We start from the raw sequence: 17,750 nt of genomic DNA, 5'->3' as shown, positions 1-17,750 counted from the left end.
GAGGCAGCCAATCAATGTCTCAATATTTCTCTCTCATTGATATTTCTATCTCTCTATTCCTGTCCCATCCTCTCTCTAAAATCAATTATATATATATGTTTTTTTTTTTTAAAGAAGAAACTCAGAAACTCAGAATGATCTCCAAGAATATCATCAACAGGGCTCTTCTATCTCCCTCATCCTAAGTTTAAATGATGACTGGCAGTCATTGCTTTGAGAAGCCGTACTTTATTTTCATGGGTCACAAATGGTACAACTCTAGAGAAGTTTTCATCATCATTTATTGTACATATGGTTTCCATATTTAGTTTTGTTTGTTTTTTTTAAAACCAGGAGTATGGTATGACCGTAGAATTCCAGCCATCCTTTGGAGATATTAAATAGAATCTGAACTCACTTCGTCCTTAATACTGGGTGAAATTAGCTGTGATATGCTCATGATTGAAAGGTATATAGTCAGCAACTCCTGAAAACAAGCAGAGAGTAACAGGAGGTCACCATGGTACATATAACCACCCCCACCTCCCAAAGGATCAGGCCATCGTTAGAGAAGTAAAATCACTGTAGAGCAAAATGGGTAGCTTGGTGAGTCTGGAAGGAGCATTGAATTGAAATTTAGGGAGTCCTTGTTTGCAGGCTCTAGGTGGCCATAAAAGCATGACTTTGGGCAAGCCCCTGAAATTGTGCGAGCCTCATATATAAAATTGCACAGATAATATTTATCCTGGATTACAAATAATGAATATTAGGTGCCTAATATTGTACTGGACACATGATGAGCATTCAATAAATGGTGGTTATTATCAAAATGATGTATTTAAGCCAGATTTAGAGCATTCAGGGCAGGAACTTGTAGAGAGCGCCTGGGAAAGGGCCCTGAGATGATTGTCATCTGAATCCAGCAGTGCCAGGCAGAGCCATGCCCTGGAAGCATACCTTGCCAGAGGCAGGTGTGTTGTCAGCCTGACCTTCCGCTCAGGTACCAGGGGATGGGTTTCATTATCTAAATCCAGCCAAGCACCAGGAACAAACACGATTATCTGGGCCCATCCAGAAGTGATGATTACAAAGAAGCCACAAGAATGCACATAATCTCCTTTGTCTTGGGCTTTAGTAAAATTTCCTTGTATTTTGCTATATAAAATAAATGCACTGTCTCTCCATCAGAGGACAGCTGTCCCACCCAGCCCCAGCTTTTTCCTTCTATCTCTGTGTCTATCTCTTTCCTTCATTTTCTCAATCCCCAGCCGCCCCTACTCAGGAACCAGACTGCTCTCTAGCTGCACTGGACACAGAAAAGAGAGAAATATTTATAGTGAACTTATATTCACTTTTGATTTTGTTGAGAATTCTTATCTTTCAGGGCAGGAAAGCTAGATGGTGACAATACTGATGATCAGTTTTCAAGAAGCCCATTATCAGAAAGAATGACAATCCAGGCCTAAATCTTTTTGGATCTCTTAGGGCTTTCTGTTTACTATCCCTTCCTTCAAAGTAGAATAATAATTGGCACACATGAGAGTAAACCTGCTTAAGTCCTTAGGCAATTCTTGCCATGAAGGTGGCAGGGAACTAATAACAATAAATTAGCATTTTTTAACATATGCTTTGCAAAAGACATTGCACTTACTCATTTTAAACACATTATTGCTAATCCTCACAATAACCCAATAAACGTTTATTACTATTTCCATTTTGTGACTGTGGGAACCAGCTCAGAGAAGATTCATTTCTTGCCTGATATAGCTATTAAATAAGAGAAAGAGCTTCTAATCAAGGTTCATATGACTCTAAGATCCTTATTAATATGCTTTGCTGCAATCCCACATTCCTATTGGCCAGATTTTGTTAAGCACATGATAGACTCTCAGAAAACATCTCTCTCATTGTCATCTTGGATATTGAAGCATCTTAACAGAGCCCCATCTTGGCTCTGCTATGACTTTAGTTGGCTTCACATCTCTCTACACAGTGACAATATCAGATTAACTAGGTAACATCATCCTTAGACAAAACCATATACCACTGCCCTTACAGGATATTTTAGTTTTTATGCTAACATTTTAAAGAATGTTAAAGTTTTGCTGAACTTGTTGATTTATTCATCCTTCTGTATGTACGCAAAATGCACATAAAGATGTTCCTTGGAGATTTAAAAACAAATGAGTACAGCGAAAGAAGGTGAAGAATGAATTTTGAGTGAAGCTGTGGTATACTAGTAAAGCACACTCATCCTGGGCTTGACTATCTGCTCTGTCGCACGCTAGACATGTGCCTTGTACAAGTCCCTTTCATGTCTCTAAGACTTAGTTTCTTTCTCTGTAAAAGAGAATCACTAATACCTACAAAGTGGATGTATGAAACAAGAAAATGTAACATCTTTACACAAATGATTATTCTATCCTTCATATTGTTTACCACTGGCTATGAATTCACTATTTTTCATCTTTTCTTTTTGTCTCTCTCACATTATTTGCTTTTTCCTTCTTCAGCCCTTATTGTTTTAAGTAGATTACTCCACTTTTCTTGTTCACTGGATATTTTCCCAGAGTGGAGTCAGGATTCTTGATTTTTTAAAAAGCCTTTTAAAATACCCACTCATTTTATCTATCTATCTATCTATCTATCTATCTATCTATCTATCTATCTATCATTTATCATCATTCTATCATCTGTTTATCATTTATCAACCAGATAACATATATCTATATATTTATTTTTCTATCCATCATCTATCATTTGTCTATCATTTACCAATCATCTATCATCTATCTATCATTTAGTATTTACTGATCAAATGAATGAACTAATTAAATCAGGAAATTAAAGAATGTAGCCTTCAAACTATGGAGGAAATGCCCCCATTTATTTTATTCTCTAACCTTCATTCAAAGGTGTTTTGCCACTGAGGAACTGCCAATATGTCTTATGATTCACATTTTCAGCGATATTGTTGATAGAAGAGACAACAGGACCCCAGGATGTCATTGTGGTTTCAAATCTATAAGAATAAAATCATATATATGATTAACACTTTACTTTAGGTCAGACAGGGGGTAAGATGAAGGGACAGAGGCATTTAAGTGCTTTAGAGATCAGATAAAATCATGCTTAAAAGAGAAAATGTAAATGACTAATAAATATGAAATCACTTGGAATTAAATGAAAGGATTTAAAAGATAACCATTGGTAAGCAAATTAAATATGTAAATGTGCAACAGTGGGCAAATACTAGTAATTAGGTAAGTGATGGAATGAATATCCAACATTATGTAATTTGCAGTTATGTAAACTGTATTTTTCAACAATTTCCAGTGACATGGGAAAAAGCTTATGTAATAATGGTAAGTGAAAATGTGGGATACAAATTTTATATAAAATACCTACCCATCCCACATATATAGTGGATCACAACTATTTGTAATATGCATAGAAAAAACACCTACAAAATTATAAAAAACAGCAACAGTGATTATATTGTGGATGGACTATAGAGGTTTTGTTTCCTTTATGCTTTTTCTTCCCCAAAATTTCTACTATGTGTATTTTTATCACATTCATAGTCAGCAAAAGAAAAATCAGTGGTCCACAGGCCTATGCTCTATCCACTGAACCAAACTAGCCAGGACTGTGCAGTTTTTTAACTTAGATCACTTCTACCCAATCTCTTTTGCCTGTACTGACCTCTTTTTCTAGAACTTCCTTTATATTTCCAAAAGCTTCCTGATGTTTTTCTTTCCAACACCCACAATTAAAGATATCCAGAGGAATTATGTTTCTCTCTCTTCCTGATACTCCTGTCAATAGTGCTGAAGCTTCTTTCTCTTGACCGCCACATCCTGTACTCAGAGCCCTGTGACTTTTCCTTGCTATGAGTCCATTTATTTTAGAGGCAGCCTTCATCACTTTACAGCTTCATTACTGTAGTCTCTCGTGCCCCAGCATTTAACATTTTACAACATGGCTTTTCATATTCAAAATCTTGCAGTACTTCTCTGCAATATGAAGTCCAACCTCCTTATCGTGGTATTTCAAGCTTTTTACAAAACCACCCAATCTATCCTTCCAGATTCAATTAAATCTCAAATTCTCTGCTCTAGTCAAGCTGGCTTACTCATTGACCTTGAATTCCTTTCCCATTCCAATCTTGAATTCTCTGTTCTAACCATTCCCTCTCTCTAAATGCTACTCTCTCATATTTTCCTGGATGGTACCTATTCTTTGAATGTGGTCCAAAGCCAAGAGCTTCTTGACTGTTCTAATCCATAATGGACTCTCTTTCCTTTGAATTCCTTGTTTAAAAATTCTATCATATGGTGATTTGTATGATTTAATTTTTCATGAGAGATTGCAGGCTCTCAAGGAGCTATTTAAATAAAAATCTGTTAGTATTATGAGAAGGGAAAAAAAAGTAAGTAAATCAAGGAAAGAGAGAGAAAAAATGATAATTCAGGTTAGGCTCAGGGAGCATGGCAAATGCCACTTGTAGTGCTCACTTGAATGTGGAATTTTTGCGTTGTGCCTCTTCTAGGACCACAAGTAGCACAGACCCACTTTTCACACTAACATCTATGGTGAAATTGAAGAGTAGCTCCACTCCCCTCAGCTGGTTATTGATGGTGTATTTGACAGTGATGTTGGATGCCATGGTGGGCACAGGACTAGGATGGTTGGGTAGAGTTGGATGTACTTCAGGATCTGTGAAGAGCAAAGAGGCCAAATTTGTAAATCACAATAGAGTTTGTATTAATGGGGCAAAATCTCTGCTGTAGGCAATCTGTCCCAGTGAACATTTCAGGAAATGGCAATGAGTTCGTAGAATGTTCACAATGAAGCTCTCATTTCCATTCTAGAGAACTGATTGTAGTTGAAGAACTGACAGATAGTTGTACAATGGACATTTATTTTGTTAAAAGAATTTGTAACTTGAAGGGAGGATTAAGAGCCCTAAGTCATGTATTTTACATGGCACTCATTGTTAAGTTGTATGTTTGTTGTTGTTGTTATGCTTAAGAATGGAAGCAAAGGTAGTACATTTCAGACTATTTAACAAAGTACCTGGGCAGCTATTGTGGAATCCTAAGAGGGAACTCCATGGTCACCTGGTTAAAGCTGGGAAATGACTAGGAAGAAGCCTAAGGTTAGGAGAATGTGGCTATATCTGGTATGATTCAGATTAGGTTACTTGATTGTAGATTCTGCTCTGAGATAGACAAGGAGTTTATTAATCTCTGCTTATCTTAGGAAGCCCATACAACATAACGTGAATAATAATTTATTTTAGTATTTGAGTAGAAAGAAGAGTTGGAGGAATCTAGATCCAAAGACTAGTTATGTCTGGAGTAATATAATTTTTATGCAGGACTCTCAGTTTCTAAATGCGTATTTCTGCATTGTATCTCTGTATTATATTGGTAATTGGGCAAAATATGGATATTTCAAATAAAAAGGTTGTGTGCAAGGGTTCTACCCCATCCATTTGGTGAGCTTTGAGCACCAAGGGTTCATATTTAGAGCTTCAAGGCTTGCCTGAAATGTCAACTCTGTTCTTCCCCTAAGCTTCCCAGATAAAGTCAGTGATTGGTTACACTTTCTTTGCTTTTGCGCTATATATGTCTTCTATTTCTATTTAATAATTACTTCATTCCTCCAAATATTGTAGTTTTTGTCTACATATTTGTCAGCTGGCTTTGTACAGAAAAGATATGATAAGGTAGTGCATATTTGGTACATTTGTCAAATGAATGAAGTGGTATGCTATTTGTTAGGACCATGGATCTTCCCTCTCTATTTCACAAAATGTTTTACTCACAGTAGGCTATCACTAAATGTTGAATGAAGTGGACATGAGGACTGATTTCTGAGTGCAGGATGGTATATGGCTGTGTTATCACACAACTCTTGAGGATTGGAAGCCAGATGTGGTTCTGCCTACATGAAAGTAATGGACATAAAAAAGCCTATATGCCACTTAAAATTGAAACCACATAACATTCCTAATATAAGTTGCCAGTTTATGATATGAGGAAAGACGGATGTTAAGAGTTCTTACCAGGGCTGCAAGACGTGTGGGGCACATCTAGGTATGTCTTCCCTTTCAGGGAAGGGAGGATTTGGGCAATGGACATGGAGTTGTGAAATTTTCCCAGCTTAATCTCATTAAGCACTACATCCATAGTCTCCTTGCAGTTCCATTCCTTCTTAGGTTGCATAGGTGTCACGGAGAGAGCCTGGAACACACATAGAGAGACAGATAGAGATAGAGACAGAGATAGAGATAGAGAGATAGATAGAGAGATTAGGCTTGTCTTATAAGGGATACACTTGATCGTTAATCTCTTTGATCACCCAGAGTCCAAACTGAAGCTGCATAGGAACATCTTTCTTGTTCACTGCTGCATCCTCACCATTTAGCTCAGTGTCTGTCACATACTAGCCACATACTTAGATTTGGGGAACACTATTAGGGCTGCTGTATTTACTAACAGTTCTTGGACAGAGAATGAGGGTGAGAGCTGGGCAAAGCAAGCTCTAGGGGAGCTTCAGTCATGGACAATGTGACCATACAAACATAGTAGACCTCTTTTGATTTGTGTTGTCCTGCACACCCTTTAGTGTACACCCCCACACTTTTGATCATGTTGGGACTGTCACCCAGAGGCTCCATCACCCTTGCCAGTGGTGGACTCATGGACTGTGCTGGGATAATCATGGAATGTCATCCTCTTGGTGACAGTGATTGGTGGACACATGCACTAATCAAAGTTCTTCCTTATAAACAAACATTGAGCGAAGCATTTTGTCTCCTTACTGGGGTTATTTAGCTGGTACCATCTAAGTAAGCATTGAGTTGTTAGTTACCATCTTCTTTGGCCACTTGGAAGAAGCCAAGGAGCAGGAAAGAATGACAAAAACCAGGGCTGATACATGAAAAAAGAGTGGTCCCTGATATCATGATTGGAGTCCTTTATTCTGATGAATTCTGAAATCACCTAATCCATCCCTGGAACATCCCGGTTTATGTGAAATAGTAAGTTACCATTTCCCTCTCTTTAGGATTGTGCTGGCCATGGCCACCAGAGCCTGTTAATGGGCTGAAATTGCTGATGATCAATTTACCTGAAGCTTGAGATGGGAAATGGGAGAAGGTAGAGAGGTGTCAGAAATGGCTCTGTGAGGCATTAGTATGAGCAACTAAACAGTTTGGAAAGGCACAATCATCACTGTTATCCTCATCAACCATGAACCGTGGCTCTTTATACGGAAGTTTGGTTTAGGCATCCCATGGGTACTCCTCACCAACCTTATCTTGTTCACTTTCCATATTCAACTCCCAAATCTCACTAAATGAGATGGAGCCCCTTGGGATAAACTACCAACACCAACACTCTAGAGAGGAGTAACACATTAAACTGTGAGAATTCATCAGTAACTCTGCATGAGGAAGGTCAGATCCTTTTCAAGTTAAGTTTCTATTAAAGGAGCCTTGAAAGCATAAGCATATTGATGGAAGCAAGAGGAAAAATTCTGGAACAGAGGAAATGTCTCATGAGTGCCTTTGGGAAGCGATGTGGGTGGCTCAGGCCATTGAAGGGTACTGGGACCCTGGAAGAGGGTGAGTGAGGGCTGAACCAGAAGCTCAGTGTCACCACTCTTCTGCTGGGAGAAACCACCAACAATCATTGCACACCCCACTGTGCCTGTGATTTTTTTTAATACCTTTGCAACCTTGTTATTATGAGGAAAAATGTAATTCAGATAAATTCTATATTTGCCAAAGGGGAGGCAGATTTGGGATTTAAACCCAAGTTGTTAAAGTTCCCAAGGCCTTTGGTTTTCTATACTAGAACATTTTAGATTAGAAAAAGGTTATATATTTTGATTCAACTCCAAAATTGGGCCATAAGTGAGGCAGGAGGAGGCTTTTTATCCTAACTGACAAGAACTGACATAAACTGTTATCTGCATATGGATGCAGTCCTGTCTTTTCATAGAAATAGCTTTAATAAGTCTCAGGAACAGCTTATCAGATTGTACCCTGAAGGTGATAAAATCCCAAACAGAATTCATAAACCAAATTAGCCATAGCAAACACTTCTCTATCTTATGTTTGGTGAAGCAAGTTTATTTTATGTGAGTCACAACTAAAACCCATTTTCTATTCCTTTTATACTGCCTTTGTCCCTCCACAAAGCTTTCTAGACCTGAGCCCGGGGATTGGTCTCATATGTTTCAGCCATGGTAACAAACAACATTTTGTTCCACAGCAAATTCCATTGACCGTGACATGACATAGAGACTGGGCATTTTGAGACTTTGAAGCACAAACTTTTTAGTTTGGAATAGAGGACTTGGCCATAGATGACCCTTTAGTTTCTGAGTCTAGTTGCTTATCTCTCCCCATTATCATTGCTTTCCATGGGAGGATGCTGCCTTAATCAACCCTAATCAAGCAGCATGTGATAGAATCCAAGTCCAGGAATCTATACGAGGGAAGTATGGCATGGACTTGGTTTCCTGACACATATGGCTCCACCATTTATTAGAGCTCTTTGTGAAATGAAAATGAGATCAAGATTGAAATAGAGATTGACAAAGATTTGATGTGAGCCTTGAAAGCATTAGATATTCATTAGATTATTTTAATTAATTATTTTGAATACAAGCCCGTCCTTTTTCTTTTCTTTTTTTTTCGATCAAGATAAAGGGCTGAAAAAAGAATACTTGATAGGCAAGGTGGAATTAGAAAGTTCAATATTTTTTTGAGAACCTATTTTAATATCCTTATTTTTATACATCAAATTTTCCTTAGTTTATAATTATTATGGACAAACTGTTCATTATTAATAATAATTTTCTTGGATTTATTTGTTTGTTTTTTTGTTTTTTTTTCCCAAGGAAGGGAAAAGAGTTCATGTAGATTTGTTTTCACACTTACTCTGGAAGAGGGTAACTGAGGGAGGAATTAACACTTACCAGCATTTTACCAGTAGAGAAACTGAGGCACAGGCACCACAAGGAATCTACCTCAGGTCACACTAGCTGGTCTTTCCCAGAGACTTTAGAAGAAGCCTGGTCTCTTGATCCTACAATCCAGTCTTATTGGCATGGACCCAATGAAGAGTATCATTAATATGTTTACCTGCATTGCAAGGCCAGTACTGTAGATGTTCCCAATGATTCCATTGTTTTTGATCCTTTTGCTGATATTCTCCACAGTATTCTCTAGTACCTGACCAAACAGGGTTCTGTAACCTTCCTCTGATCCTACAGGGATCTTGTTGTACATACAGGTCAGAGCCAAGGTCACCATTGCTCCAGTGTCTGTGAATCATAGGGGGATAAGACAACCACCACCACAACAATATGAACAACTAACATTTATTGTGTGCTTACTGTATACTAGGTACATTATCTCCTTTACTCTTTGGAACAACCTGTGAAATAGGGCCTGTACTTATATCAATTTAAGGAATGAGAAATGGAATCCCAGAAAGGTTAAATAACTGCCCAAGCCCACACAGCTAGAAGGTAGCTGCGCCGGGACCTGAACCCAGATTTGTATGACTCCGAAGCTCATGCTTTTAATTAATAAGACTGGTAGTCTATTCACTCCCACTACTCTTATCCCAATATTTATCTTTCAAGAATGCCACTGGTTCTCAAAGATCTAGCCATCACCATGTCTCCTTAAAGCCTTCTCTGGTCATCTCAGCACAACAGGTGCAGTCTCTTTCCTGAAATAGTACTCGTTTTGCAATCTTAGCACTTTCTGCTGTTTTGTTGTTACTGGGCTCCATGAATTCCTGGGTAGTGGGAGCTTAGCACCCCTCATAAGGCCCAGGACAGGGGCTTTTCCATTATTTTCACAGGAAAACATGTATGGACTGAATTAGCCAGCTCTGGTCTGACAAGACCAGAATGAATGAAAGACTTGACAGATGCTATCTTTTCTTTCATTGATCTTCCCTCCCTACCCCAATCTCTACCATAAAGTTGCATGACCTCATTAAAGGTGACAGAATTGTTGAAACTAATGTTGTAAAAAATGTCCAGATGCTCCAGATGGTAATCAGAAGCCAGCCTGTTCTTTACCCACAGTGAGGAGACTAGAGTAAATATCTACCGGCTTGTTGGTCTGAATGACCCTAAAACAAGAGAGGTTGCAGATGAAGCATGTTTAAGGGGGTAAAAACCGGAGTTAACGCCTTTGCTTAGAGAGCGGCAGAGGCGTAAAATGACCATGAATGAGGGGTATTATACAGAGAAGGGATCATTAGATGCAGAAGGGTGGGCCCAAGAGGGAAATAGTGTTATAGAGGAAAGGTTTTCATTCACAAGCAGCCATGTTTGCAGAATGAAGGGACAAGACAGTTCCACTGTGTCCTTGAAGGGGAGCACGGTGGGCTTAGGGTTCAGAAAGTAGCTGTTTAATAGACAAGCATATTTGGATTTCTAAGGAGAAAGCATTGAGAAGAATAGAATGTGGAAGCATCACTAGTGATAAGAGAGAGGGTTCAGGGTAGAGCTGAGTCTAGAAGATGTAGATTTAATAATTTGCCTGGGAACAAACCTGACCTAGGTGACATGTTCATTGCTCCCAACGGAGATTCTGTAACTGTCAGACATTTCAAGTGTTATCTAGGTTTTACCATCTGCCTTTCATTTATTCCTTAATTCAAATGTCCAACAAATATCTGTTAAATACTCCCCTCTACAGACATTTTCATGATCCCCAGCTCCTCCCCCTCCTACTTGCCCTCTAGCCCCACCATTCAGTGCCCTCAATGTTCCCAGCTCAGAGCAGTTTGAAAGTGGCGACCAACTCACCTACATTGAAGGGAGAGGAATTGGCCTGCAGGGTCTTGGCAAAACGGGCTGCTATTGGTAAGGTTGTCTCAGGGTTCTTCTGGCACAGTGCCAAGATCGCCAGGCTGGGCCCATAGAAGCTTGAAGCCTCAGCGTTGGGGCCTTGGGAGAGGATAGAGGGCCTACATAAGACTAACATTCACCACAACGAGGACATTTGTGAGATAAGAAATGCCAAACCTTTTAAATAGACATTGCTAGAAAACCTGTCCAAAAAGAAAGATACCATATTGGCTAAAGATCCCATCTATATTTCTCTGGCATGAGAATGGAATGACAAGCGTTGGTGCTGTCTCCTTCCAGGTGACGGCATGGTAAGGCTGTGGCCCTGGGCTACTGGTCTTTTCTGGTTCATTTTGGATTGGAAGTGAGTAACTCATCTATGGAATTAGCAGAGGGAACCTGAGTGGAGATACCTTGTCTCTTTCCTAACTTCCCACTCTCCTACCCGTTTCTTTCTAGGTGTAAAATTCTCAGGAAGGACCATTTGCCTCACCCTCCACTCCCTTCCGACAAGGTCTTACTTGAAGGTGCCCAGGTCTCCATTTGTCTCTGTAGAGTGGAAACTTTATTCCCAGGGTCCCGGCAGGAGGAGGTGAGGGCCATGATGGTGAGTGCGAGCTGACCAACGGTCATATCTGCACAGCAGAGAACAAAATAGTTAAAGGTATTTTCAGGCAAGAGAAAACAACAGGGGCCAGAGCTAAACTCTCTGCTTCTTTCCAGATCATTTTGAATTTTAAAATAATGTGATTTTTAAAATATGTCTTAATTCTTAAAGAAAGAAGTATGGAAAAAATACTTAAGGAACATTTAATCCAGTGGCCTTTATGTGACTTGAGATCTCCACCAAGAGTCCATGGTGTTTGTTTAGAAAAGCAGCAAGAACTCCCATACACATTCACATATGAAAATTTATAGTTGCAAAATAATTTTTTAAAATACATTTTTCTTGATTTTAGAGAGCAAAGGAAAGGGAGAGATAGATAGAAATATCAATGATGAGAGAGAATCATTGATCAGCTGCCTCCTGCACTCCCCACACTGGGTATCGAGCCCACAATCTGGTCATGTGCCCTGACTGGGAATCAAACTGTGACTTCCTGATTCATAGGTCAATGCTCAACCACTGAGGCACACTGGCCAGGTGAAAAATAATTTTAACTTTATTTTTTAACTTGAGATTCAAGGCAACTCCTGTGAGGGAGCAGAACAGAGATTTGATTATTATTATCCTTGTTGTGATTACTATTAGTGTTATTGTTATTAGAATCATCTGAATTTTGCAAATGAGGAAAATGAGCTTAAGTAGGATAGAGAGACTGTTCAAAGTCAGGGTTAATAAGTGGCAGATCCAGAACTGGAAACCCACTGTTTTTCCATCTAGTCTAGAGCTCCTTTTGCATTAGTGCACTCCTCTATGAATGTCCCAACTTCATACACAGATCTTTCCATGTGTTTTCCAGATACGTTGGGAAAAGTTTTTGGGAGATTTAGATACATTCAGAGACCACCACATTGGGGTTAGGGATTGGGAGTTGGGATCTGAGGTGGTGAACAGTGTGCAGGATTCAGGGAGCATGTGAATGGAGAGGCTTGGACTTCTCACCAGCTGTGTCAGTGGCCATGAGCTGGTGAGTCAGGAGCTTCTGGGCCTCCAGGTTGTAGGGTCCAGCCAGGTTCATGGCAATCAGGACACTGGGGTTGGGGTAGGTTGAGTGGGTCACAGAGTTCTCCATAAGCACTTGCATACTGTTAACCAAGGGCTGCTGTGCTGGGGGAACAGCTGAGAAGAGACAAACCATTTACAAAACCCCTCACCCTTTTTCCCTCTTCCTTGTTCCCTCGGTCTTTTAGGAGAAGACAGGATTAACATTTCAATCATCAGTGATGCTTCTCAGGGCTGATTACTAAAGAGAAATGGAGAAAACATTGAGATTTTTCTTTAGAGGCCAATTAGTCCCTACATCTTGTCAAATACTTTTTCTTTTTTAAGAAAATGATTTCTCATTTAACAACTTCAAGCAGTATGTCTTGTGGACAGTTCATATTATTTCCAGCACATTCCCCCCAAATCACTGTTTTCCTTGCATCCATTTTTTTTCTCATTCTGTAATGACAAATTAATGATTTGAGATATGACTCAGTGAGTACCCAAAAGGGATCTAGTAGAGGTACCTGGTAAGAAAGGCTCACTGGGTGTGCCTTTGTACCATCATTTCTGAAACAGTATTTTAATCTCTCTTTATATGAAATGCATAGATTTGTCTCTCAAAGAACTTTCACTATTAAGTCAGGAAAGATGAACCACACATGCCTACCATGGCTCACCATTTTGGAGCTCCTATAGTGATTGCTTTTTTCACCACTTTCTTATCAGCGAACCTGTGCCTGAGGTTTCCGCCTGTCCCCTGGGTATCTGCTTCCCTGACATCCTCAGGAAACACACCATACTTACAGCATGAGCTTCGGGTCTGGGTGCTGGTCCCAGCTGTAGCCCAGAGAAGGTTCAGGAGGTAAAAGGTAAACCAGGCCATCCCTCTCTCTCCTGTTCTGTCCACGTCTCCAGTTAAAAAATCCCAGTGTTATTAAGAGGAGTATTTCTCTACTTTCTCTTATATAGGCTCCTCTTTATGGAAAGTCTGCCCTCCACCCCCATCCCAGTCACTCCTAATAACCTCTGCTGACCTCTCTCCCCCCGCATAGAACTAATGTCCTTATGCTTATCTAAGTTTACCTACCATAGACCTTCCAAGGTGTCTGAAGGTGACTTCTAGGTAGCACAGTCATATGAGAAACTTGGGCTGGGTGTGTAATGAAGGCAATGACAAAGTGCCCTTTAGCCAAATTCTGGGTCTTTACACTGGGAGTATGGCTAAAGACTGAGATAAATGAGACTTCCTCCCAGGGTTACTCCCTGTCAGACCACCTGTGTCTAACTGCAGCCACTTCATTGAGGTGTGTGTGGTTCCTAACACAACACCTCACTTCATGGTTTGAGGTATGTACTTTACCATATGCCCTTTGAGGCTCTCAGGAAAAGATCTGCCAGGTGAAGTCTGGCTTTGTGTAATCAATGAAGTTGACATGAGCTGGACTCCAGCCTAGGCTCTTTGAAGTTGTTTGACTTTAGGCAGGCAAAGGACCTGCTTCCCAGAAATTTTGTTTGACTTCTCTTTCCTTATCTCGGGATGAAAGTATTTTTCAGATATTATCTTTTAAAGTAAGTAATTAGAAACTGTGAGATCTATGCACTATATTAAGTGTTAAGGATATACAGGTGTGGGCAAAAGTAAGTAAAGAACTCTGTGCCAAAGTGTGCTTGGGTATAGCAAGTAGACTACAAATATTCTCATGGAGGCTCCCTCACTTCTTTCATGTCTCTGCTCAGAGGCCAGCTTTTAGTGAGGTTTCCCCAGACCACTGTATATAAGACATGCTCACCCAACGACCCTCACTGTGTACCTTACCTGTATCACTTCTCACTATGTGTGCAGTTTATTTATTGCCTGTCGCCTTCCAACTAGAGTGTCTGCTCCAAGAGGCTTTGTCTATTTTGTTCATAGCTCTGTCCCCAGCATTTGAGAAACTACCTAGCTCATAGTACCACTTGAATACCTTTAGAATGAGTGAATTAATGAACAAATATAAGACAGGTTATAAATCATATTTTTCATTTTCAGGGAACGTTAGCGGTTTTTGTGAGGTGAGAGAGCACAGGGTACATGTTGGGGTGTGCTAGAAAGCTTCTAGCATGGCTCCATGTTCCCAGCTCCTGGTATATGCACTCGCATAACCCCCTTCTCTAGAGTGTGGGCTGGCCTCGTCTCTAATGAATATAATACAGCAAAAGTAATGGGATGAGGTTACAAAAGACCAACCTCCTTCTCGCTTGCAGTCTCTCCTGGATCTTCTCAATTTTTGCTCTGATAAAGCCATCTGTCATATTGTAAGCTGTCTTGGGGAAAAACCATGTATTGAAAACTGAGAGAAACTTCTAGCCAACAGCCAGGGAGGGAGGAATCCTGTCAATGACCATGCAATTTTTATTTAATTATTTCTATGGGCTCAAGCATCAAGTCTCATGTTATGTCACTCTGCTTCCTAATGTTATTAGCTGGAAAGCAGAACCTTCCCCAGTCAAGCTTTGAGATGAAGGAGGCACCAGGCGGCATCTTGACTTCAGCCTTGTGAGCGACCCTGAGCCAGAGGACCCAGTTAAGCCTTCCCTTGGATTTCTGATTCATAGAAACTGTGAGATAAGAAATGTTGTTTTAAGCCATTGAGTTTTAGGGTAACTCTTTAATGCAGCAATATATAATTGATACATGGCCTATGTGGGAGATGAGACCAGAAAGTCAGTTTGGCTCTGCGTGGTGGAGGGCCTGTGTGCCATGTGAGGGAGTATAGACAGAATAATAGCCACTCCAGATGTCCATATCCTAATCCCTGGAACTGGTGAATGTGGTGGGTTACCCGGTAAAGGGAATTAAGGTTGCACATGGAACTAAGGTTGCTAATAAACTGACTTTAAGATAGGAAGATTATCTGGGATTATCTGAGTGGGCCCCAAGTAATCACAGCAGTTCTTATGAGTGGAAGAGTGAGGCAGGAGAATTAGAGTCAGAGAAGGTGATGTGATGATGGAAGCAGTGTGTTGACTTTGAAGGTGGAGGGAATGTGAGCTTAGGAATGCAGGCATCTTCCCAAACCTGGAAAGGCAGGGAAATAGATTCTCCCCTAGAAACTCTAGAAGAACATAGCTCTTTCAAAACTTTGATTTCAGACCAGTGAGATCCATTTCAGACTTCTGATCTCCAGGACTGTATGATTTGTCTTGTTTTAAGCCAATACATTTTTGTGGTAATTAGTTACAGCAGCAATAAGAATCTAATACAGAAATAGGAACCCAGCATATTGTTGATCTTGGGTTCCAGAGCTTGTGCATGACCATCCTGAGAGAATCCACACACCCTGGTGTTCCCATTCTTTAAACATATACTTTCTTATAAATTACCTCTATGGCCATGGTTACTGCAGATTGATTATGACACAGTTGCTTCACTTAGCAAATAACTTGCAGACAGGAAACCATAGGCCATACATTATTTCACTACACAGTATGTTTTGACAGTTCTTGGTTAGTTATCGATTGGGCTTATTTATTTATTTGCTTTTTTCCTGTGCCTAATTTCCTAGTATCAAAGCACCCAGACTCCCTCTCTGGACATTGTAAAGGTTTATTTGGGTTGATTATTCTTTGCTGTGGCAGCAGATGGAAGTTTGTCCCTTCAGAAAATATGTAGGTTTTATAATAGTCCCAAGACTTAGGTGCTTCTGAGAATGTAAGTGAGGCCAGAGCTAGGTTTCACCAAGTTCATATTAGTGGACTGGTAAGGGAATGTGATTCCATTAACCATCTGGCTATCTCTGAGATTAAAGGAGTTTCTACCATATGGCAGTGTTACTACCTTCTATTTAGAGACCACTGGCTGGAGAAACTCAGCTCTCTTTGTTCAAAATGAACGCTAATAACATTAGGAAGTATAATGTGAGACTTGATGCTTGAGCCAATTGGAATAATTAAATAAGAATTATAAAGGAAATTACTTTTTAATGGAGAGAGAGAGAGAGAGAGAGAGAGAGAGAGAGAGAGAGAGAGTTAGGGATCTCAAAGGGACATCCAGTATTCCAACCTTGTTATATTGAGAGTCAATTTCATTGGTCAATTACAGGGTCAGTACTTTCTGTTATTTTGACATATTTGTGTCTATGTTTTTTGCTTAAGCTTTCCTGTTTTTCCTTATGGGAAAAATAGAGCATATGTTTTGGTTTTCCCAGGATAATCTCAGTTCTTAATCTGTTTTTTCAAATGTAATTATTAATAGTGTTCACTGTCACTCTTTATAGTGTCATGGCTGGATAATAAACTGTATGGTCACACATTTTATTATGGACAGTAATGCCAATTCTAACATTTTGCATATCTGCCACCTTAAACCATTATACTTCAATTTCCCATAGACTATATAGTCTACAAACAGATCTGACAGCTGCTGCCCCATGCTAATAGCACCAAACCAGTGACCTCTGGGTTCATGGTTCAATGCTCAGTTACTGAGCCACACTGGCTGGGCACTATGATTCAACTTTTTTTTTTTTTAAATGAGTTCTGCTGAAATGAACATCAGAGGTGATTTTTTTGGCATGTCTCTTTAAAAAAAAATTTTTTTTTTATTGATTTCAGAGAGGAAGGGAGAGGGAGACATAGAAACACTAATGATAAGAGAGAATCATTGATCGGCTGCCTCCTGTATGAACCACACTGGGGATCAAATCCACAACCCGGGCATATGCCCTGACTGGGAATCAAATAATGAACTCCTGGTTCATAGGTCCATGTTCAACCACTGAGCAATGCCAGCCAGGCTGCATGTTTCTTTTAATGACATGAATATCACACGATTTTTATGAGTAGAAAAGGAAAGTAAATGTGGAGGGGATGATATTTTTCCTTAAGCTTTATGGATTGACTTTTTATGTATAAACCTCACACATCCATTCTGAGAAGAGCAACATTTTCCTTTTTAACCCAGTGCCTGTGTGAGGTCCATTTATCTACTTGGTTCCTTCTGTGCATTTGGGCCTCCAAGAGCTTGGTCTCCCTACAGGTGTCTAGTTGATCTCATTGCTTGTGGCTGCAACAGTAGACCTAGAACCTTATTTCCATTCTCCCCAGTGGCCCAAGGTCACCCAGATAGTTATCAGGGGGACCTTGAGTAGAACTCAGCTTTTTAGACATGGTTTAATCTTTCACTTCACTTCTTCCTGAGGTGGTCTTCTCTCTAATAATAATCTCCCTTTAAAATAAAATGATTAGA

The 17,750-nt window shown here is 39.9% G+C and overlaps 1 protein-coding gene across 1 annotated transcript; it reads right to left on the bottom strand.

Moving 5' to 3' along the window:
• Positions 1–251: 251 nt before the first annotated feature.
• On the bottom strand, positions 252–13,477 carry CBLIF (cobalamin binding intrinsic factor). The gene is made up of 9 exons (XM_059709232.1): positions 13,328–13,477; positions 12,479–12,655; positions 11,394–11,507; positions 10,831–10,971; positions 9,143–9,324; positions 6,053–6,230; positions 4,497–4,698; positions 2,883–3,001; positions 252–466 (listed from the first exon to the last, which is right to left on the bottom strand). The coding sequence occupies exons 1-9, from the start codon at positions 13,404–13,406 to the stop codon at positions 405–407; spliced, it is 1,254 nt and encodes a 417-aa protein (XP_059565215.1). The 5' UTR covers positions 13,407–13,477; the 3' UTR covers positions 252–404.
• Positions 13,478–17,750: the final 4,273 nt, after the last annotated feature.

The sequence above is a fragment of the Myotis daubentonii genome, chromosome 9 (genome assembly GCF_963259705.1).
Source record: "Myotis daubentonii chromosome 9, mMyoDau2.1, whole genome shotgun sequence".
NCBI classification, from domain to species: Eukaryota; Metazoa; Chordata; class Mammalia; order Chiroptera; family Vespertilionidae; genus Myotis; species Myotis daubentonii.
The sequence above is the reverse complement of the archived record's forward strand: the minus strand, read 5'-3'. Positions and strand labels throughout refer to the sequence as shown.

What these genes read in the sequence shown, in the direction of transcription:
- CBLIF (XM_059709232.1), bottom strand. Translation starts at nt 13,406, where the DNA reads ATGGCCTGGTTTACCTTTTACCTCCTGAACCTTCTCTGGGCTACAGCT. An exon ending in GGAGACCTGGGCACCTTCAA is followed by an intron (nt 10,972 to 11,393) that starts GTAAGACCTTGT and finishes TCCTCTCCCAAG; the next exon opens with GCCCCAACGCTGAGGCTTCA. An exon ending in CCACACGTCTTGCAGCCCTG is followed by an intron (nt 4,699 to 6,052) that starts GTAAGAACTCTT and finishes TGCTCTTCACAG; the next exon opens with ATCCTGAAGTACATCCAACT.